General features: G+C 41.1%; 1 protein-coding gene across 1 annotated transcript; it reads left to right on the top strand.

The window, feature by feature from the left end:
* Positions 1-16108: 16108 nt before the first annotated feature.
* Positions 16109-19665, top strand: LOC306924930 (zymogen granule membrane protein 16-like; the record flags this gene model as incomplete). Its single annotated transcript, XM_079503611.1, has 4 exons — positions 16109-16154; positions 16658-16790; positions 18503-18584; positions 19498-19665. The coding sequence occupies 4 exons, from the start codon at positions 16109-16111 to the stop codon at positions 19663-19665; spliced, it is 429 nt and encodes a 142-aa protein (XP_079359737.1).
* Between the last annotated feature and the right edge of the window lie 3627 nt (positions 19666-23292).

Here is a 23292-nt window from a genome sequence, read left to right as displayed (position 1 = left end):
TGTACTGTACAACTGTATTATAGTGTAGTGTGCTCTGTACTGTACTTTGATTATATTTGGAAAAAAATCTTTGAGAAATGCACACAGAGCACGTTTTTCTGATTTTTAGCAGTGTTTCTCCATCGGTTTTCTGAAAAACGCGTCCAGTGTGCAACCATCTTTACCGTGTGGGGCGTCCCCGGAAGAATCCAGACCCCCAGGGACACGCCCAGGGGGCGACTGTCCGTCGAGAAATGACAGAGTTACCGTGTTGCAGCTTTCTGTGCTCGGAGACATGACACACATAGCTGCGTAATGTTGCGGAGGCACCGCTCAAAATCCCATAGACAGCCATTGATATGTGAATCCATAGACACCTTAAAAAAACGCTCTCAAAGAGCAATTCAAAACTGGCCCCTGTAAAAAAAAAGTTAATGTCCCCCCCTCGCTGTCAACGAGGCGGATGCATGCACGTGACCTCGCTTCTCGCCCTCAGGCGTCTTACTGGTTGTCATTGTCAAGACTCCAAAGTAGTGAATACTCTATACTATCTATGTGGCTGGTACGTGTAATCTATCGTGTGTTCCCTCATCGTCAGCAACCTCTTCCCCAAGCTACTGCTGCATCTTCCTGACCTGCACATGTTCAACAATCAGCATTCTCATAAACTGATGCCATTCCACATTGACCCATGAAAGCCTTGCGGCCAGCCTGGACGACCACAACGGACTGAGACATGTGCTTCAACGGTCTTCTCCTTGTTCCATCACTCAAGTCTCGCCCAAGAGTGACTGATGGTTGTGATTGAAGGGACTATGAGATCATCAGAGGTTGTACGTGCAGCCCCAGGCTTTCATAGGCTCCAGTTGATTTAATTGAAATTCAGTTAATTTAGTTCCTTCTTTTTGTTGTTCTGTTGATTTGACATCAAAACACATCACCTGCCATTGATTGCCAGTGACACTGACCACCCTGAATGCCAAAAAAGTGTTCATTTACAGTACTGTACAATTATTGTGGCCATGAGTATTTCCGTTATTTGATATTTTATATCTACTCCGCCATATTAGAGGCAGATATTGTACTTTTTCTCCACAATTATTTTGTCAGTTACTACTTACTTTGCAGATTTAACGGAAAATAATTAACTCAAGATATACATTAGCCGATTTGACAAGCTCACAATGAGACGTGAGCTTGTCGATCTGCTATTTTCAGTGAAAGCTTTCAAAAGTGATGAACACAATGCATTAATAATGACTAAGAAAAGACTAAGACTAATGATAAATTAGTATTATTATTATTAACTTGTGCTTTCGTTTGAAATGTACCCATTCTACATTCTGTGAAATAATTATTTTTATCAATCAATCAATCAATCAATCAATGAATGAATAAAATCAATAAAAACTGGAATGATGAGAATAGGGGGTGTGGCTGGAAGCCATATTGAATGGGTGGGTTTTGACAGTGGATTGAATATTTGAGGGTGGGGGCTTCTCTGGGAGTATTGGGGAGTGCATTCCATGGGGTTCTCTCGCCAAGGAGGTTGGCGTCACTAGGCCTGAGGGCTTTTATGTTTGGTTCTGTAAGTGTATTTGGATGGCAATACTTTTGTAACTTTTAAGAAGTTTTCAATGCAGGATTTTTACAAATATTGACATGAACAATCAATGACATGAACAATCAATCAATGACATGAACAATCAAAGTTTGGTCTAGATTTCTCTCAGCTCTGAGGAGATGAACCTGCCATCACTCATGTGATGACATTTGATCAGCTTTACTTTTATCTCAGCCTTTAGCTTATGTGCTACTTGTGTTTAAGCCTTGAACATCAGACTCTCGATCCCACTCTTGAAGCAGTATTGAATGAATAGGACCTTTTTTCTCTCAGGTAATATTATGTTCATGATATAAAAATAAAACACATTTCAGACATGAACATACCTCGTAGATGTGTTTATTGTATATCAGTAGACATTTCTAACACCATTAACAACATGGTTTATAAGTATGCACCTGAAATGATCAATGCTATTTTCGAAACAAAGTCAGACTGGGAAAACTTTAAAAGGCCTAATTTGACATTATTAATATTATGAATACAGTTCAAGAACTGCAGTAGAATAGTATGTTGTATTGTATTTTGTATAGCATGTATATTTTGCGAACATTCAACTTGGCGTATGTACCATTTTTATATTTCACCTTTTGTATGCACATTGTGTCACATTTCCTGGCTAAATTGACTACTGGCAGCATTGCAAAGAAATGCTGTACAGTGGAGCTGTGACTTGGTTGGTGAAAAACCAAATACAGAAAGGGATATTGCTGTTGTTAGTTTGGACTCTCTCCTGTGACCAATCCGGTGTTGGTTAAACCACAGGTCAACCGCCACCACGATAGGTTCCAGGGTCACTGAATCACTAAGCCACTCCACCACGGCAAGGTCACAGCAAAAGGAGTGGAAGTGGCCCTTAAAAGGGCCGGGCGGAGGGGGGGGGGGGGGGGGGGTGGTACAGGGTCTTGAGCTCTCACAGTGACATGAGGGAAAAGTACTTTGCCACAGCAGACAACCGTTCCTCCATGATCTCCTCCTTCTCCTCCAGAAGGGCCTGCCATTCATCCTCATTGATCCTCAACTGCTCCTCCTCACTGCACTCCTCTGACAGAGTCTCCTCCACCTTACTGAGAGAAAAGAACTCCTCCACATGAGACTCCCATTCCTCCATCCTCTCCTCAAACTCTTCCACAATGGCCTGCCACTCATCCTCCTTGATCCTCCATCTCTCCTCCCTGCACTCCTCCGTCTCCGCCAGGTCTGAGTGGTCGACCACAGCATTGAAACTACCAGAGTAATAACTTTGTGTCACCGCCATCATAATGGATAGGTCTTCTCCTGCTAAGGTTCTGAGCTGTACTGTCTCTCCCAAAGAAAGAACAGCCAGGCTTTATTATGTTGGTCGCCCGTTGCCCATTGGCTGATGCCTAGCAACGGGTTTGTACCAGAACGCTCTGACGTCACCCATATCAACAAACAGCTGCATCTGTACCACGCGAGATATCAACACTAGCTTGTGTATTTGTGTTGTCATGGCGACATCTCCACACGACCAAAGGACAGTGCCAGGTAAATACTTCATGGTGACGTGTGTCAATGTTTTTATTTTGCCTTATGTTTTTAAACGTTGCTGTTTAGCTTGCAAGCTAACCTTTAGCTTCCAAGCTAACTCGGCTGTTTACATTTTGTTTATGGGGGCGTTAACGTCCTCATGAACAAATTGCTTTGTTTATTATGGTAATGAGGAATTTATATATATTTGAGACATTATTTCATAGCCTACTAGTTATTGTGATTTGGGTAGGTGCCTTTCACGATGTGTTTTCCACAGTAATGGATGTTTAGCATTTCAGTCAGCAGAGATTTGTTGCTTAGGGCTTGTGAGCGAAAAACATTATTTTTCTCAAATCAGCTTGAATAGACCTGTGCCAACAAATATGCTAACTAGCTGCTAAACATTGTTGTCCTATGGTGTGCATTAGATAACGGTCATATAAAGTCATTTAAATGTCAGTGCTATTTTGTGTATATATAATCAACTGCATGGACAAACAACAGCCATGTCCAGGTAATCACAAGTGCTTGCCATGCCTTGATGTATCATGGGTTAGATAGCCAAGGAAATAGACAAGATAAAAGCCATTAATCGTTCCCAAACATTTTGCCAGCTCCAGTCTGTGTCTTCCAGAATGTTTGTGGGAGTTTCTGATTTTGACTGTGGGCCAGGTGTAACTGTCATACCACAATATTACGTGTATAATGTGCCGTAAATGAGAAAATATAAGTGTCCCCACTTTACCTGTATTCACATTCACTATGCATATTATGTACAAATGTATTTATTAATATTAACTAAGTTGATTTTCACAAACATGTACTGTATTGACAAGTTTGGCGAGTCAATTCAAGAAAAGCTAAGGTGTGGTAAATGGTGCATTTATATAGCGCCTTTATCCAAGGCGCTTTACACATTACATTCACCCATTCACACACACATTCATACACCGATTGCAGCGGAAGCCATGCAAGGTACCAACCAGCACATCGGGAGCAATTTGGGGTTCAGTGTCTTGCCCAAGGACAATTCGACATGTAGACAGGAGGAGCCGGGATTCGAACCGCCGACCCATGGATCATTGGACGACCTGCTCTACCTCCTGAGCCACAGCCGCCCTGGCAAGGACTCCTGATAGCATCAACATCAATGGCCATTCAGACAGGCTATAAAGGTACTTAAAAGTACAACAGTCATGCTGCTTCATCATGTAAACATATTCAACTACAATTCTCTACGGGACATGCAACAATTTGATGGTGGCCAAACCATCTTGTAAATAACACAAAAAACAATGTGTGGAACTAAAATTAACATCTCAATATTAAATGTACTTAAAAGCCTTGAGTTAAAAACACTAGAGGTGTAAATAAACTAAGCTTTTTTGTATGCAGTCTCTGTTCTGAGATGAGAGATTCAGCACCATGGACAGTGTCATGGACAGAGCAGAATTGTGTTCACTGTGAGGATTTCACAGAGAACTTTCTTTTTCAGTTCATCATTACAGCAAGGTCTGTTCCATGTTGAAAAGCTCATTCCAGTTGAACTTATTTTAACATACTATGCAACAATATGAATCAGACCACAGAGTCTACTGATGACTTTAAAACACATCTGCCTGGATCAAATAGCACACGGCAACACAGGTCTTACAGTTTTTCAGGTAGTCCTCTCAGGGTCTCTCTACATTTTCAGAGCATTCCTTGCCAGAAGTGTGTGCATAGTTTAGAGATCAAAGTCGTACGATTTGTCACACACCTCAGTGAAATTTGTTCCCCGCATTTGACCCATCTCTTGGAGCGGTGAGCCGCAGCCAAGGAGCGGTGAGCTGCAGCCGTGCTGGGGAATCTGATTAGTTGATTTAACCCCCCAATCCAACCCTTTGATGCTGAATACCAAGCAGGGAGGCGTTGGGTCCCATTTCTACAGTCTTTGGTATGAGACAGCCGGGGCTCGCACCCCGACCTCCCAGTTTCAGGGCACACACTCTAGCCACAAGGCCACTATCTGGTCAAAGACAGAAATGGATTCATACCACATGCCTTTAATGCCATATTGACATCCTTTAACCTACATGTGACATCAGACGTGTGACAAATTAAATTAAAAATAATAATAAAATGTCTTAATAAGGTGTTGGGCCACCAGGAGCTGCCAGAGCAACTTCAATGCACTAGATTCTACAAGTCTAGAACTATACAGGAAGAATGAAAATATTCCCTGATTTGGTGTTTTGATGATCGTGGTGGAGAGCTCCATGTGTCACAACACGTTAGTCCAAAATCTGCCAGAGGGGTTCAATTGGGTGAGGTCTGGTCACTGTAAAGTTATAGAATATGACCCTTTACACCCAAATGTATGATTGACTATACCTTTTGCTGTTTGCATTTCTATCTAATGAAGTATTCAATCAATCAATTCACATCACTTTTATACCCATCAAACCGTTCAGTGACCCCTCATGGCCTGTAGATGGTGGCATTTTCATTCTACAAGATTCCACTCACATCAGGATAGAAATGTTTCATCATAATAAAAGTGATCACTCAGAATAACTATTTGTTTTTTGTTTATTAATCTTATGGGCTTTTCTGAGCCTTTATTTGATAGGTACAGTGGAGAGAACAGAAAACATCGAGCAGGGGAGTGACATGCAGCAAACGGTCCAGAATATAGGTAAGTACTGTACACAGCCAGACCAGTATCATGTGTTGGATTTAGCAACTCTTCTAGAGCAGGCATGCTCTACAATAGTATTTATTAAATAATACAAAAGTATATAGCTTAGCTTTTTGCTATATAAACATGATAGTGATGACAGATGTATTCATTGTTATAATGTGTGTAGTCTAGTCATCTTGGTTGTGTTAATGTTTCTGTGCTGTTTAGTCTGCCATCTATTGTCAGATTGAGGTAATGGTTTCTACTTTACCACATAATGACATTCCTCATGGAATCTCAAATCTACTTTGTGACCTAATATACTGTTTTCCAAAAGATTACTTTTTTACACCAACACTGGACATTTTCAAATACCAGATTGTCCTAATCTTGCTCTCCTCTTTGTCTCACAGTTGTGTCCTCTGAAAATGTGTTCTGTGGTGTTCCAGTCAGGAGGATCCCAAATAGAAATTCTGATTACTTTTGTTGCCTTTTTTTTCCCTCCTTCACTTGAAATGTTACCAGGTAGGTCATTTATTCTTTCCTTGTGATAACAATGTCACCCACTTTGACCGTGAGGTCTTTGGCCTGGCAGAGGTTATAATTCTGGACCCAAAAAATAATGGACTCGGTTTTTGCCCCAATGATAGTTTGTTATGAGTGAGGAGGTGCAGATTTGACAGAGTTCAGGGCTGAAGGCTTTTTCAGAGCAATAAAACAATATGAAATAAAAGCACAAAAACATTAACCTGCACAAAGTGAGTCAGGTAAAACTTCACAATACAAAGCGATGGGGGAAAAAAACGACGTCACCTGTCGTTTTGAGTCTGGTATTCATGGGTACAACCAGAAGACATGGGAGATCTAATACAGTGCAATATGAGTGCAATACATCTGGGATATAGTCTAATGCTTTATAAGTTCTTAAAAAGGATTTTGGAATCTATTCTGGATGTAATTGGCAGCCAGTTAAGTAACCAAATGGACCCGTAAGGTCCTTAATTAACCCTGGGATTGTACTGTGTACGACTGTACGTATAAGCTTTCATCATAGAGCACTTTAATTACAGTTGTGACTTACGTTTCATTAACCAGGCTGAGCACCACAGCATCTTGACATTCAGTAGTATAATAATAGCCTATTAAAAACCAGTCAGCTGTTTCTTCCTAGCGGGAAATCTCCGCCCCCCCCCATAATAAAAAACAGTAACACCAGTGCTGCTAGGAAATCTTAGATACATCAGATATAATTATAGGGAGGAACCCACATTGTTTCAGGTAAAGCTATGAGGAACCAACGCATTAAGAGAGCATATATAAACGCAAGTGATGTCTGATATACAGCACAGACTGAGGAGCAGGACTGACTGACTTTGACTTCTCACCTAGACAGGCTGCACACAGGTAAGCATACAGGGAACACATAGAAATACAGTAGAATAGAATCAAATAACATATACATACATATACATACACAGAGAAATGTGATTGGATTATACATTGACTGACTGTAGTGTAGACTATATATATATATATATATATATATATATATATATATATATATTTTTTTTTTAGTTAAATCAAACCATTTTGAAGGTACATGCACTATAGGAAAGATTGGATTCTTAGTTTTCTATGTACATACCTGTCTGATCATTGCACCTGCTAGATACCAGCTATATGTAATTAACAAATGTTATACTAATAGTATCTTCTCTTTCCAGTGTCATTAACTCAGCATCAGTATGGCCGTCAGTTCACTGCTTGTGATTGTGTTTCTTTTCCTGTCTTCAGCATGGGCCGGTGAGTACCTGTGTGTGTGTGTGTGTGTGTGTGTGTGTGTGTGTGTGTGTGTGTGTGTGTGTGTGTGTGCAAGCGCGTGTGTGTGTGTATGTGTGTGTGACTGTGTGTGTGTGTGTGTGTGTGTGTGTGTGTGTGTGTGCGTGCGTGTGTTGTTAATAATCTATCCTTTGTATCAATTATTTCAAAGGCAAACTAGCTTGGCATACATTACTGGCAAAACAGAAATGAAAAAACAAAAGAAACAGATTCAAGTAAAACACTGCATTTGTGTACGTTTTATTTACGTAAGATAACTTTGGTGTCTGTCTGTCTGTCTGTCTGTCTGTCTGTCTGTCTGTCTGTCTGTCTGTCTGTCTGTCTGTCTGTCTGTCTGTCTGTCTGTCTGTCTGTCTGTCTGTCTGTCTGTCTCTCTCTCTCTCTCGCTCTTCTCTCTCTCTCTTTTCTCTCTCTCTCTCTCTCTCTCTCTCTCTCTCTCTCTCTCTCTCTCTCAGACAACGAGACATACAGCTACTCTCTAGCAGTGGGTCAGGGGTCAGGTTCCTCCTACGAGTCAAAGGCGGAGGGAGTCGAGGGACAGATCACAGCCATCAGGATCTTTGAGAACCAAAGCAGCTACCTCAGAGGGTATGTGTACAGTTCAATTGTCAACCGTAGAAGCATATTATTTTCCTGTATTATTAAGACAATTAGGCATTTGGCAGACAGAAAGCTGAACAGTCTCGCTGGTGACAATAGTCAATTTACAAGCACTGCAATGCATTTCTGTCAGTAGTTTAGCTATTTTCTGCATGTCACATCCAGTAAATCAGGCAATACCCAGACTAAGGAGGTTAAAAATAGAAGAGATATATTGATAAGAAGCAGCCCTGAAGTTCCTTTAGTGTCTACTAGTGTGTGACTATTTTGGTATGTTGATAAGAAACAAAGATGACACTTACAGGAATGATAAGCGTGAAGATGAGTTGACTGACACGACATCTAGGCAAGTTGAAAACTTGATGTCCGTGTCTATACGTTACGCAATATCTAATTAGCAGAGCCTTAGATATAGACAGAGTTACGCAAACTGCGTTCACTTCATTTGGCCAGTCCAATAATGGCGGCTCTCCTACATAGACTTCTATTGAGAATGGGGACAACCAACTGGGACAAGTCCTGGAAGAAATGCATTGGACTCATGCAACAGCCCATGCTTTAATGAACTTAAATCCCTTTATTTTAGATTGTTTTGTAGTAATAGTACAACATAAACATTGAAGAGACTTGAGTTGTTACTGTACAATACTTTAAAACAGTTGTCATGTTGCACACATGCTTAAAATAGCTCTTATTTGCGCCGCCCTCGTTGAAAACAATGTATTTCCAACTCCAGCTTGGCTCAGTTCAGGGCTGCATGAACAGCGCTCGAGTGCTCGGTTTACGCCCCCTCTATATCGTAACTCTTCTATTAGATGGCTCTGTTAATTAGTATCTAATCTGAAAAATAAATGTGTCTCACAATGAATCCCTGGCACATCATTAGTCATTTAGCAGTCATAGGAGGCCTTAGCTATGTTTACCAGTTTCAATTGAAACGGGCCTCCACCCTCCAAGCTCCAACTGAACGTCAGGCGTCAGTCAACCCCCGCCACTCTTGGCCCTCTCTATCTCGCTCACTCACTGCCTTGCTCTCTCCCACAATGTTAAGTTACACCTATTTTATGTAAATAACCTTGGTAAAATGTGCAGCATTGGGAGGTAAAGGGGAGACACTTTAATTTGTGAAGGGACGACAGGATGAGGAGAGGTGGTGTTGTTGCTAATTGTTGAGAGTAATGGCTGTGTGTGATATTGAACAGTCAAACTATTTGTATCAATACGGCTGTATCAACAAAATAATTATGTCATAGGTATATGGGGGCCTCATATTCTGACAGCAGTAATGAATAAACAAGTGGAGGGGGTCAGTGTCTCGCGATAAATCTTACATACAGCTCAGTGTTGTCATGTTTTCTCTGAACCTGAACTGCAACTGTATGCTTTCATGTTGTATACTGTACCTTTATTTAATGAAAGCTGACAGCATTTGGCAACAAACCTGTTTTCTTTCAATCACTCTCTCTCTCTCTCTCTCTCTCTCTCACTCACTCACTCACTCACTCACTCACTCACTCACTCACTCACTCACTCACTCACTCACTCACTCACTCACTCACTCACTCACTCACTCACTCACTCACTCACACACACACACACACACACACACACACACACACACACACACACACACACACACACACACACACACACACACACACACACACACACAGGTTGCAGTTTCAGTACGATGGCATCTGGAGTGCGCAGGTCGGCGCTAACGGTGGCAACACAGTAGAGATGGAGCTCCGTACTGGCGAATTCGTTACTCAGATTTCTGGGAAATTTTATTCCAGTTACATCTATCAGGTCAGAACCTAAAAACTAAAGAAATAACAAAAACTACAATTGACAAAACACTTTGGTTAACGGAAACTAAAACCACAGAGAAAATGTCCTTTGTTTTAGTCTTAGTAAAATAGTGAAAATCAACAAGCATTGAATTTAATTGAATTGAATTGAACTACTTTTCTGAGCCTTTGGAATTTCACCCTTGACTAGTACCCCATATTACAGTAAAACACGAAAACTAACTATAAGTAAACCTTTTAAAAACTAAAACTAAATTAAACTAGCAAACCAGGTTAAATACCAATTAAAACTAAACTGAAACCATAAAGACAAAATGAAATAAAAGTAAAAGTGAATGATGTACAGTGCACAGCTAGTCCAAACATATTGGTATGGATAAACCTACCCAATCTATTTCATGATACTGAGACCCCTTTTCCACCGGTTGGTCTTAGTCCATGAGCCTGAGCTCCAAAATTGGAACGTTAATTATGAATTGAGTGGGCAAAACTATTCCTATATTAAATTGTTTATAGGATCAATATATTCATGTATGATAAGAAAACCCTTCCATAGTAGCTTTTTCATATTTTCTATTTTTTGAATATTTTCCTATTTTAAATTTTGTAATACAGTAAATCATTGTCTTCGTGTAAGAAGTAATCTACTGGGGGAGTTTCATGGTGATAACAGTCTAATGGTTCTAATGGTTTTGCACACTCAATTCATAATTAACGTTCCACTTTTGGAGCTCTGGCTCATGGACTATAAGAACCAAAAAGAACTGAACCACTTCCCATTGGGAACCAACCAACCGGTGGAAAAGGGGTTTCATTCCAGTTCAACTTTCAATATACTGAGCTAACCATTTCAATCCTGTTTCTTTTGCAGCTGTTTTTCGTGACCAACAGAGGTCGCATGTTGATAGCTGGCCAGCCCAATGGCTACTCCTTCAACTTCTACCCAGTTAACCCTGAAGCTCGGCTCGTGTTGGTCAGCGGACGCTTCAACGGCGCTGGGTTAACCTCCATCGGAGCTCACTGGGACGTGATTCACTGAATCAAACCGTCCCACATCAGGGCTGGGCAACTTTGACGAAGGAGAGGGCCACTATATTTCCACACTCACTGCAGAAAAAAAGAAGAAGTTATTTTTGCTATATATTTGAAGTGAAATCCTATTTTTTGCTATTTCTTAATTGCAATCCTAAAACGTAACATTTTTATTTGATTTCAAATACCTTTCAAATGCCTTTAATTGTAGTTATATGTTAACTTTATGAACTAAATACAAATACATTGGACATAAAAAAAAGACAATACAATTTTAATACTACTCATTAAGCTACTAATTTAGACTGAAGTAATTAAAGCCTGTCATGTTTGCATGTTTGGAATTGTAACAGCTGAAATCAATAATATATCAGTATTCTGATATTAACCTGTGGGCCGCATTAAGTGAAGTGAGGGCCGCATGTGGCCCCTGGGCCACCAGTTTCCCATGTATGATCCACATCATCAACTTGTCTCATTTTAACACACCCATTTTCATTCTCTAGTTTAAATTTACGAGAATATCCCATTCATATTTTGTGCAAACTTAACAAATTCTGACTGTGATTCATGGTTCTCTTGTTATGTTTTACCACTTTTGCAAATTAAAAATATTTTTAGTGGGAGTGTGTATCTGATGTCTGGTCTCTTTCTGTTTCTAATATGTGGCTTTTTGTTAACCCAAATAAAAAAAGGCGCCCCTTGCTTCACATGAGTGTGATTTTCATATTTGGCTGCTACGTATGAAACAAAACTAGTTACAAGATGTATTTATATCGGCCATGCACATGACGTCTATAAGGTTGTCATTTACTGCCCTAAACAAGTCCATAGACTTGGCTGGTAAACGATTTACGTCATGCTCTAAACAAACTATTAAAATCACACCTGTGTGAACTGAGCGGTGCAACTATAGAGCTACATTTATTGTTATAGTTACTGTACTGTACTGTGCTCTGTACTGTATTATAGTGTACTGTGCTAGTGTGCTCTGTACTGTACTTTGATTATATTTGGAAAACATCTTTGATAAATGACAGAGTTACCGCGTGGGGGGTCCCCGGAACACCCAGGAACACGCCCAGGGGGGCTGCCCTGTTCCGGAGAGCCTTCCTGCGTCCGAAACAGTCGAGAAATGAATTACCGTGTTGCAGCTTTCTGTGCTCGGACAGACACAGGGACACACATATCTGCGTAATGTTGCGGAGGCACCGCTCAAAATCCCATAGACAGCCATTGATATGTGAATCCATAGACACCTAAAAAAACGCCCTCAGAGCAATTCAAAACTGGCCCCTGTAAAAAAAGTCCCCCCCTCGCTGTCAATGAGACGGATGCATGCACGTGACCTCGCTTCTCGCCCTCAGGCGTCTTACTGGTTGTCATTGTCAAGACTCCAAAGTAGTGAATACTCTATACTATCTGCCGTATTTGGCTGGTACGCACACACACACACACACACACAGTAGGAAACTTAAAAAAAGAGAAAAAAAGCTGAACACAGAACTAGATACGCACACACAGACACACACACACACACACACACACACGAACAACAACAACAACTGAATCTGGACAGCGGGGAGCTGCTGAGTCCCATCTCAGCAGCGGAGGACCTGCCGTGAACATCAGGGAGGAGTCCCTGCATTGGCCTTATAGCGTAGAGTCAAGAGTGTGTGTGTGTGTGTGTGTGTGTGTGTGTGTGTGTGTGTGTGTGTGTGTGTGTGTGTGTGTGTGTGTGTGTGTGTGTGCGTGCGTGCGTGCGTGCGTGCGTGTTATTTCTCATACTGTATCTAACTACCATACTATTATTTGTCGATTTGTGTCGTAATATAATTTGTACACAGTGACAGTGGGCTACTGTAATTTTCATCAAGGATATAATTTAAGTTTGCTTAAATTTAAAAGTTAGAAATATTAAACCTGTCTACTTTTTGTATGCATGGCAAGTGTGTGTGTGTGTGTGTGTGTGTGTGTGTGTGTACGTGCGTGCGTGCGTAGATCTGGTTTCATTGAGCTGTCAGTAGCAGAAGCTGTGGTTAGTGGTTACCGTGGAAGCTGCAGTGCTCCAGCCACATATGGCTTCAGCTGATAAGGTATGTTCTCGACTCGTCGCATATTAATGGAGGCTGTCTTTATTGAGCTGCCTTCGTTAATGTCGTTGTATTGCAATCAGGCCCGGTTCTTCCTACAGGCCGACGAAGCAACGGCTTCGAGCGCCATGGGGAGGGGCGCCCAACTCTGTCCCAACTCTGTCTGCACCGTGTCCCCCCAGTGCCCCCCCAGTGCCTCCCCAGTGCCCCCATAGTGCCTCCCCAGTGTCTCCCCAGTGCCAGTGTCCTGCCAGTGCCTCCACAGAGCCTCCCCAGTGTCCCCACAGTGCCTCCCCAATGGACCCCCAGTGCCTCCACAGTGTCCCCACTGTCCCCCCAGTGCCTCCACAGTGTCTCCTCAATTTTTGGGACAGAGTAAAAAAAAAAAAAAAAACTTTTTTATTTTTTTATTTTTTGAGGGGGGGGGGGGGGGGGGGGGGGGGGGGTGGGCGCCGCGAAAAATCCTGCTTGGGGCGCCAGATTGCTCAGGACCGGCCCTGATTGCAATTAGGCCTACATAGGATATTTCTGTTTGGATGTATGCAGGGCCGCGGGAAGATATTTACAATAGGAGGTGCTGAACGTTCAGTAGTGCCGCAAAATGCGTGTGCACGCCTGCCCGCGCATTTTCATTGCAGAAAAGTGGCGAAGTCCTGCAGGTTACCACACTGCTCTGGGCAGCGCATCCCTTGTGCCTCTAGCCTGGCTAATAAGCCAGACTAATATCACACAACACTGTCGCGGTATATTAGTCTGGGCTGGCTCCACTTGGATTTCATTTTCCCGGGGGGCGGGTTCAAACATTTTCTCTTTGACGCAATTGGTCAGAGCTACTGTCAGTCAAAAGTCTCAAGCATTGAACGTCACTGTACCAAAGCCCGCCCATATTGCATACCGTGTCCCGATTGGTCCGACCTGTTCTCGGTTGTAGGAAAGAGGCGTGCTACTGTGCCTCGCCAGACCGTAATCCGCTGGTAGGCAAAAAAAAATTCCAACGGGTGATTCGGTCTGGTTTATTAACCAGGCTATTGTGCCTCCGCCTCCCAGTTCTTCTGCGTGTCAACACACGCAGAGATGACAGATCAGAATCACACACACACACGCACACACGCGACACAGTTTTGGTATGGGATGTGCATAATATAATAATTAGGCACTGCATCGCTTTGCCTAAAAGCCTGCCACTGGCTCCCAGCCTCCCATTTAATAGAGATCTATACATTTTCAAATGATATTGTTATCGTGCCTAAATTATCGCTTTTAGTCCATAGGCCAGATGCCTAATTATCAGATATCGTTGCTGTACGGATATAACTAAACTTTGCTGTTTCATAGCTTTGCTTAATTACTGACTCAACCCTCCGCAAGGGAGTTATAACAAACAGGTCTGGTAATTGTGATTTAACACACACCAATTGTAACATTTGTAGTACTCAAACATACATAGCCTCGACGTTGCAATAATGCCCGCAAACAATCACTTGATTTTGGCCATTTTATTACTATTATCTCATAACACACTCACACACATACAAACATACTTCTACTAAACTTGTGTACAGTATAAAGCCTTATTTGCCTTGTCTGGCCCGTGTTTAGATCTAGTTCAATAGCATTGATTGTCCTTAAATCTGTCCATTACACAAAGTTATCAGAGACTGTGGCGCTTAGTGGCGTTTAGGTAATAACTGAAAACACAAAAGAAACACAAAAAAATACTATTAATTCACAGATATAGCGACTGCATAAACGCATCATTATGACTGAATTTAGAGCATTTAATGAACATATAACACATTACAAGGACTTACTTAAACGCGTCATCCCGTCTGTTACATTTTACTGAATGGAAGGAAAGAACACATTCTACACATCCTGCTCTGTGCTACGCTCGCCTATTTCTCTGTCATCTGACACTTCCTGCCCCTCTGTCCCATACTATGTCCTAGTACGACCTTGCATTCCATAGTATAACACATTTTACCCCCCAATTAACTGTATTAGTATCTACATCCCTGAGATATACTGTAATTGGTTGATAAGAGGATCTCTGTTATTATATAACACAGAGTATTTACTGTATAGGCAGTGAACTTCTTAATAGCACCAACATCTATACATAAACGACACAAACATGAAGTTACAAATATAAGCTGGGTCGGCACTTAATATCATAATGAGCCCACTCACGGAATAAAATCGACAGTTGCCATAAAAAGGGACAAAGGGACTATGTGATTTTTGCATTGCTACATGTCTGTAGTTTATGAAATGATGTGATAGCAATGTCAAAATGGCAGCTGGTTACTTGTTTTCGGCCCTTATATCTGATATGATGGAAATAATTGTATGGTGAATGGCATAACTAATGGGCCCATTTGGATGATTCTGCCATCAAAGTATAGGTTTTCTGGGGTGCTGAAGCAATTCAAGTGCAGTGTCCTGTCAAAGGTCAATGTCAAGGTCATTTTGGATCCAAAACGTCCTATAATATAATACTACACTAAACCGTTTTGGACTTATTTTGATCACGTTTTCATCCTCTGATCCGGAAGCAGTAGATTAACTCACAGAGTGCACTCTATCGTAAACACTGAAAACACCAAATTACGTCTGTAGATGTCAATGGTGGTCTGTGTGTTGGATTTAAAATGACGTCTATAAATGTCAATGGTGGTCAATGATATTGAACTATGCAACATCTTCCTCATCAGAACTGTCCTCTTCAACTGTAGGCATTGACTCTTCCTCAGGTGCTTGATTTGTACAGTTCTGGAGTTTGCAGAGGTCTGCATGTACATCTCAACCCATTGCTGCTGAGACAACTGCAGTTAGGAAGCTTGCATACTTAATTGTGCACATGATTCACAGGCCAAAAACTCAAGGACTGGTATACATGGGCTGTGCGCATCCACTGCCTTTCTAACTGCACCATCAACAGTTGTCCGTCCACTCTGTATGGGATCTGGTGCAGATGGGTGAGTCTGCTGAGCCTGAGAGCATCTCCATATTCAAGTCTGGTAATTGGCACAGAGCATGGAGAAATAGACAAAAAAAAGAAGCTGGTAGCGGATCTCGTTCACGTCACTGGAGGTGGTCCCGGACAGGTTGAACTGCTACAGTTGGTCAAAGAGCTCTGTTGAAACATCCCAAGTATGACCAAGTTGTTTGAATGTTTCCTGAAAACCTGGGTTTGTCTTAAATAAGTTTGTGTGTGTAAGCATGACACTGCCTTATTACGCAACACCTCCGCTGGCTACTTACTGTGCGTGTGCGTGCGTGCGTGTGTTGTTAATAATCTATCCTTTGTATCAATTATTTCAAAGTCAAACTAGCTTGGCATACATTACTGTCAAAACAGAAATAAAAAAACGAAAGAAACAGATTCAAGTAAATAAACAAACTGCATTTGTGTACGTTTTATTTACGTAAGACAACTTTGGTGTCTGTCTGTCTGTCTGTCTGTCTGTCTGTCTGTCTCTGTCTCTGTCTCTGTCTCTCTCTCTCTCTCTCTCTCTCTCAGACAACGCGACATACAGCTACTGTCTAGCAGTGGGTCAGGGGTCAGGTTCCTCCTACGAGTCAAAGGCGGAGGGAGTCGAGGGACAGATCACAGCCATCAGGATCTTTGAGAACAACAACAACTACCTCAGAGGGTATGTGTACAGTTCAATTGTCAACCGTAGAAGCATATTATTTTCCTGTATTATTAAGACAATTAGGCATTTGGCAGACAGAAAGCTGAACAGTCTCGCTGGTGACAATAGTCAATTCATACCCAGATACCCAATACCCAGACTAAGGAGGTTAAAAATAGAAGAGATATATTGATAAGAAGCAGCCCTGAAGTTCCTTTAGTGTCTACTAGTGTGTGACTATTTTGGTATGTTGATAAGAAACAAAGATGACACTTACAGGAATGATAAGCGTGAAGATGAGTTGACTGACACGACATTTAGGCAAGTTGAAAACTTGTCTAGATGTCCGTGTCTATACGTTACGCAATATCTAATTAGCAGAGCCTTAGATACAGAGTTACGCAAACTGCGTTCACTTCATTTGGCCAGTCCAATAATGGCGGCTCTCCTACATAGACTTCTATTGAGAATGGGGACAACCAACTGGGACAAGTCCTGGAAGAAATGCATTGGACTCATGCAACAGCCCATGCTTTAATGAACTTAAATCCCTTTATTTTAGATTGTTTTGTAGTAATAGTACAACATAAACATTAAAGAGACTTGAGGTGTTACTTTACAATACTTTAAAACAGTTGTCATGTTGCACACATGCTTAAAATAGCTCTTATTTGCGCCGCCCTCGTTGAAAACAATGTATTTCCAACTCCAGCTTGGCTCAGTTCAGGCTGTATGAACAGCGCTCGGTTTACGCCCCCTCTATATCGTAACTCTTCTATTAGATAGCTCTGTTAATTAGTATCTAATCTGAAAAATAAATGTGTCTCACAATGAATCCCTGGCACATCATTAGTCATTTAGCAGTCATAGGAGGCCTTAGCTATGTTTACCAGTTTCAATTGAAACAGGCCTCCACCCTCCAAGCTCCAACTGAACGTCAGGCGTCAGTCAACCCCCGCCACTCTTGGCCCTCTCTATCTCGCTCACTCACTGCCTTTCTCTCTCCAACGATGTTAAGTTACACCTATTTTATGTAAATAACCTTGGTAAAATGTGCAGCATTGGGAGGTAAAGGGGAGACACTTTAATTTGTGAAGGGACGACAGGATGAGGAGAGGTGTTGTTGTTGCTAATTGTTGAGAGTAATGGCTGTGTGTGATATTGAACAGTCAAACTATTTGTATCAATACGGCTGTATCAACAAAATAATTATGTCATAGGTATATATGGGGGCCTCATATTCTGACAGCAGTAATGAATAAACAAGTGGAGGGGGTCAGTGTCTCGCGATAAATCTTACATACAGCTCAGTGTTGTCATGTTTTCTCTGAACCTGAACTGCAACTGTATACTTTCATGTTTTATACTGTACCTTTATTTAATGAAAGCTGACAGAATCTGCCAGCATTTGGCAACAAACCTGTTTTCACTCTCCCTCTAATTATACACTCTCTCCCTCCCTCCCTCTCTCGCTCTCGCTCTCTCTCTCTCTCTCTCTCTCTCTCTCTCTCTCTCTCTCACACTCACTCACTCACTCACTCTCACACACACACACACACACACACACACACACACACACACACACACACACACACACACACACACACACACACACACACACACACACACACACACACACACACACACACACACACACACACACACAGGTTGCAGTTTCAGTACGATGGCATCTGGGCTGCGCATGTCGGCCATAACTCTGGTGGTGCCAGTGTAATAGAGATGGAGCTCCGTACTGGCGAGTTCATTACTCAGATTTCTGGGAAATGGCATTCCAGTCACTACATCTATCAGGTCAGAACCTAAAAACTAAAGAAATAACAAAAACTACAATTGACAAAACACTTTGCTTAACGGAAACTAAAACCACAGAGAAAATGTCCTTAGTTTTAGTCTTAGTAAAATAGTGAAAATCAACAAGCATTGAATTGAATTGAATTGAATTGAATTGAATTGAATTGAATTGAATTGAATTGAATTACTTTTCTGAGCCTTGACTAGTACCCCATATTACAATAAACACAAAAACTAATTTAAAAAAAAAACTAAAAGTAAACCTTTTAAAAACTAAAACTAAATTAAACTAGCAAACCAGGTTAAATACCAATTAAAACTAAACTGAAACCATAAAGACAAAATGAAATAAAAGTAAAAGTGAATGATGTACAGTGCACAGCTAGTCCAAACATATTGGTATGGATAAACCTACCCAATCTATTTCATGACACTGAGACCCCTTTTCCACCGGTTGGTTTCCGGTCTTAGTCCATGAGCCAGAGCTCCAAAATTGGAACGTTAATTATGAATTGAGTGGGCAAAACTATACCTATATTAAATTGTTTATAGGATCAATATATTAATATATGATAAGATAACCCTTCCATAGTAGCTTTTTCATCTTTTCTATTTTTTGAATATTTTCCTATTTTAAAATGTTTAATATAAATCATTGTCTTCGTGTAAGAAGTAATCTACTGGGGAAGTTTCATGGTGATAACAATCTAATGGTTCTAATGGTTTTGCACAGTCAATTCATAATTAACGTTCCACTTTTGGAGCTCTGGCTCATGGACTATAAGAACCAAAAATAACTGAACCGCTTCCCATTGGGAACCAACCAACCGGTGGAAAAGGGGTCAGCAGCACTGGAGCCTACATTCCAGTTCAATATACTGAGCTAACCATTTCATTCCTGTTTCTTTTGCAGCTGTTTTTCGTGACCAACAGAGGTCGCATGTTGATAGCTGGCACGCCCAGTGGCTACTCCTTCAACTTCTACCCAGTTAACCCTGAAGCTCGGCTTGTGTTGATCAGCGGACGCTTCAACAGCGCTGGGATAACCTCCATCGGAGCTCACTGGGACGTTCTTCACTGAATCAAACCGTCCCACATCAGGGCTGGGCAACTTTGACGAAGGAGAGGGCCACTATATTTCCACACTCACTGCAGAAAAAAAAGAAGCTATTTTTGCTATATATTTGAAGTGAAATCCTGAATTCTTTTTTGCTATTCTGAAATCCTGAAACATAACATTTTTATTTGATTTCAAATACCTTTCAAATGCCTTTAATTGTAGTTATATGTTAACTTTATGAACTAAATACAAATACATTGGACATAAAAAAAAGACAATACAATTTTAATACTACTCATTAAGCTACTAATTTAGACTGAAGTAATTAAAGCCCGTCATGTTTGCATGTTTGGAATTGTAACAGCTGAAATCAATAATATATCAGTATTCTGATATTAACATGCGGGCCGCATTAAGTGAAGTGAGGGCCGCATGTGGCCCCTGGGCCGCCAGTTTCCCATGTATGATCCACATCATCAACTTGTCTCATTTTAACACACCCATTTCGTTCTCTAGTTTAAATTTACGAGAATATCCCATTCATATTTTGTGCAAACTTAACACATTTTGACTGTGATTCATGGTTCTCTTGTTATGTTTTACCACTTTTGCAAATTAAAAATAGTGTGTGTATCTGATGTCTTGTCTCTTTCTGTTTCTAATATGTGTCTTTTTGTTAACCCAAATCAAAAAAGGCGCCCCTTGCTTCACACGAGTGTGATTTTCATATTTGGCTGCTACGATATGAAACAAAATTAGTTCTGCTAGTTCTGCTCTGAACAAAATTAAAATCACACCTGTGTGAACTGAGCCGTGCAACTATACATTTATTGTCATAGTTACTGTACTGTACTGTGCTCTGTACTGTACAACTGTATTATAGTGTTCTTTGAGAAATGACTAAAGGTCCCTGCACACAGAGCACGTTATTCAGATTTTTAGCTGTGTTTTTCCATCGGTTTTACGAAAAACGCGTCCAGTGTGCAACCACCTTGCAATACGAACAATACTTGTTACGTGTGTTATATGTAAAGTGTGATATTGAGCATATATTCTATAGTAGCACACAATAGAACTTCGGTTTATATGCAATTTTATTTATGTTATTATTTTTTCGCATTGTGTCATTTAGTTTATTTTAGTTTTTGCAAAATTGTCTTATTGCAGTGATCAACATCAACACTATTTTATTTTAGTCTCAGTTTAAGTTCATGAACAGACTGAGTCACCATTGTCCAACTCATTTGAAGAAAACGAGCTCGTAGAATGAAGGAAGTAAGAGTGTTGCAGTTTCCCTAATTTAATACAGAAATGTAAAGACATTGTCAGACTCAGAGGAAGACGTGCTTACATTACTCCAAGGTCAAAGAGAGAGAGAGGAGAGAGATAGTATAAGCTTACATTACTCCAAGGTCTAAGAGAGAGAGAGGAGAGAGATAGTATAAGCTTACATTACTCCAAGGTCAAAGAGAGAGAGAGGAGAGAGATAGCAGAAGCAGCAGTAGGGCCATGCAGAGATAAGAGGACAGGTTCATGCAGCACCAACACAAACACTTACACAGGATAGAAAGTACGGCTGGTCAAACAGACTATTCTAGCACAGAGTATGAACCCCAATATGATTTAGAGCAGGAACATCATATAGACAGAAAGCAGTCAAATTCCAAATCCTGAGGAAGTCACAGAAACACTCTCTCCATACCAAAGGTAAATGAGACAGGAATACGTGCAGTGTTTCAAATGCCATTGAGAGTTGTTGCTTTTGGAGCAGAATATGTACAGAGGGTGAAACTTTGGAGGCCATGTGGGCCAAACAAGTTAAATTCATGACTCTTCCAGATCAGCTCTCCTACTCCTGAAGTGTCCCCCAAGCTCAATCATGGATAAGTTGGAAACGACGACTGAGGTCGTATAACATCGTTCCGAGTTCAAAGATGACATGACCATACCGGACGGCAATAAACGGGAAGCGGGTCAAACAGAGTAGACACATGTATGAGAACCATTAGACATGCATTGTGTTAAAAACGTATGCAAATAAGTGTGCTAACATTTGACAACATCACATTGGCCTGTCAGAAAGATGATGATGAGGATCCTGGCTATAGCTTTTCTTCCTGGAAATAAAAACGTCTAGGTTTCCAAGGCTAGGCTACAGTGACTTCTCCGTACCACAGCACCTCAAAGGCCCTTAAAAGAAGGCTCCAGGCTTCCCAAAACAAACTGGTCAGGCTACGACTTGGCCTCACTCCCCGAACCCACCTCACCCCTGCGCATTTTGACAGGCTGGAATGGCTTAGAGTTAACGACAGTGTACAGCATCTTGCAATGACGATATTGTATTTGAGTGAGGCACTGACTAGGGAAACAATTGTCTGACCTAGAAGGACAGTAAGGATTTAAAAAAATATATCCACTAACTTCAGATTGCTGCAGGCTAACTATTATAGTTAGTTACAAGTTTATGAACCCATTAAGACCTAAGGCCTTTAGAAGTCCATTCTAAATCAGTAGTTATCACACTTAAGACTTTTACAAAGTGACGCGCTGTGAGCTTGTACATCTGCTACTATTGAATAGCCAACCCTAAAATCTAAAAAGGCACATGCTTTTGAATCCATCAAGAAGTCGTCATTGTTGTGATTCCGGTTGACCACCCATGTGGTCCCTTAAGAGTCTCCATCTAACTAAAGGGTGTGAGTAATGTTTCAGTTTCAAGTTCTGAAGTTCAATAATACACATGGAGAATAGATACCGTTTTGGACACATGACGTGACCGGAAGATATGAGACAAGGACAAGGACAGATTTCAATAGGAATAGAACAAACATTTCGTATCGTTGTGCACAGACGTCAGTCTACGACACGTGATAAAGTAGTTGATGTTCGTCGTCGTATCAAGTGTATCAATTATGCTTACGTAGAGGAGTGATTGACCACATGTGTGTACTGAATGGGTCAGGCAGATAAAGGTCATAAAGTATAATTCATGACAATCATCTTATGCACGTGTACCACCATCTCTCTGAGGTCAGCTGGAGCCGTGTGGTATTATGTAGACCAGTGGTGGAAGTACATTTACTTGTACTGTACTTTAGTACAATTGTGAGGTATTTGTACTTTACATGAGTATTTACAATTTACAATACTTTTACATCTACTCCACTACACCTCGGACGGTCGGACTCCACTAAATCTTTTTGAAAACATTACTTACTAGTTACTGAAGGTTTTGATTATTGTTACAAGACATACATTAACAACCATGCACCTACATTTCGGGCATTATGGAAATAGCCAATCGACAAGCTCACAATGCGTTGTGACGCTGTGTGAGAACTCAAAACTGTCCAGTGTGTCAACAAAGTGAATTAAGGGGAGATGCTCCATATTGCAGCACTGCAGCAGCCCAGCTCATTAACATTAAGATTTGTCTTCATTTTTAAGGAAAAGTCATGGTCACATGACTGGGCTGCGCCATGGCGCTCTCGGTGGCAAATCTCGCACCGGAAGTTGAATACAAGGCAGTGAATGGAGCCGGATGGACCAGCTCATGAACAAACACTTTTTCTGAACGATTGAGACCTTTGTCATAACGGTTCAGGAATATAAAAGAAGACATATCACAGGTTGTTTTCTAATAACGTA

Source organism: Electrona antarctica (assembly GCF_951216825.1).
Source record: "Electrona antarctica genome assembly, chromosome: 6".
NCBI lineage: Eukaryota > Metazoa > Chordata > Actinopteri > Myctophiformes > Myctophidae > Electrona > Electrona antarctica.
The sequence above is the reverse complement of the archived record's forward strand: the minus strand, read 5'-3'. Positions and strand labels throughout refer to the sequence as shown.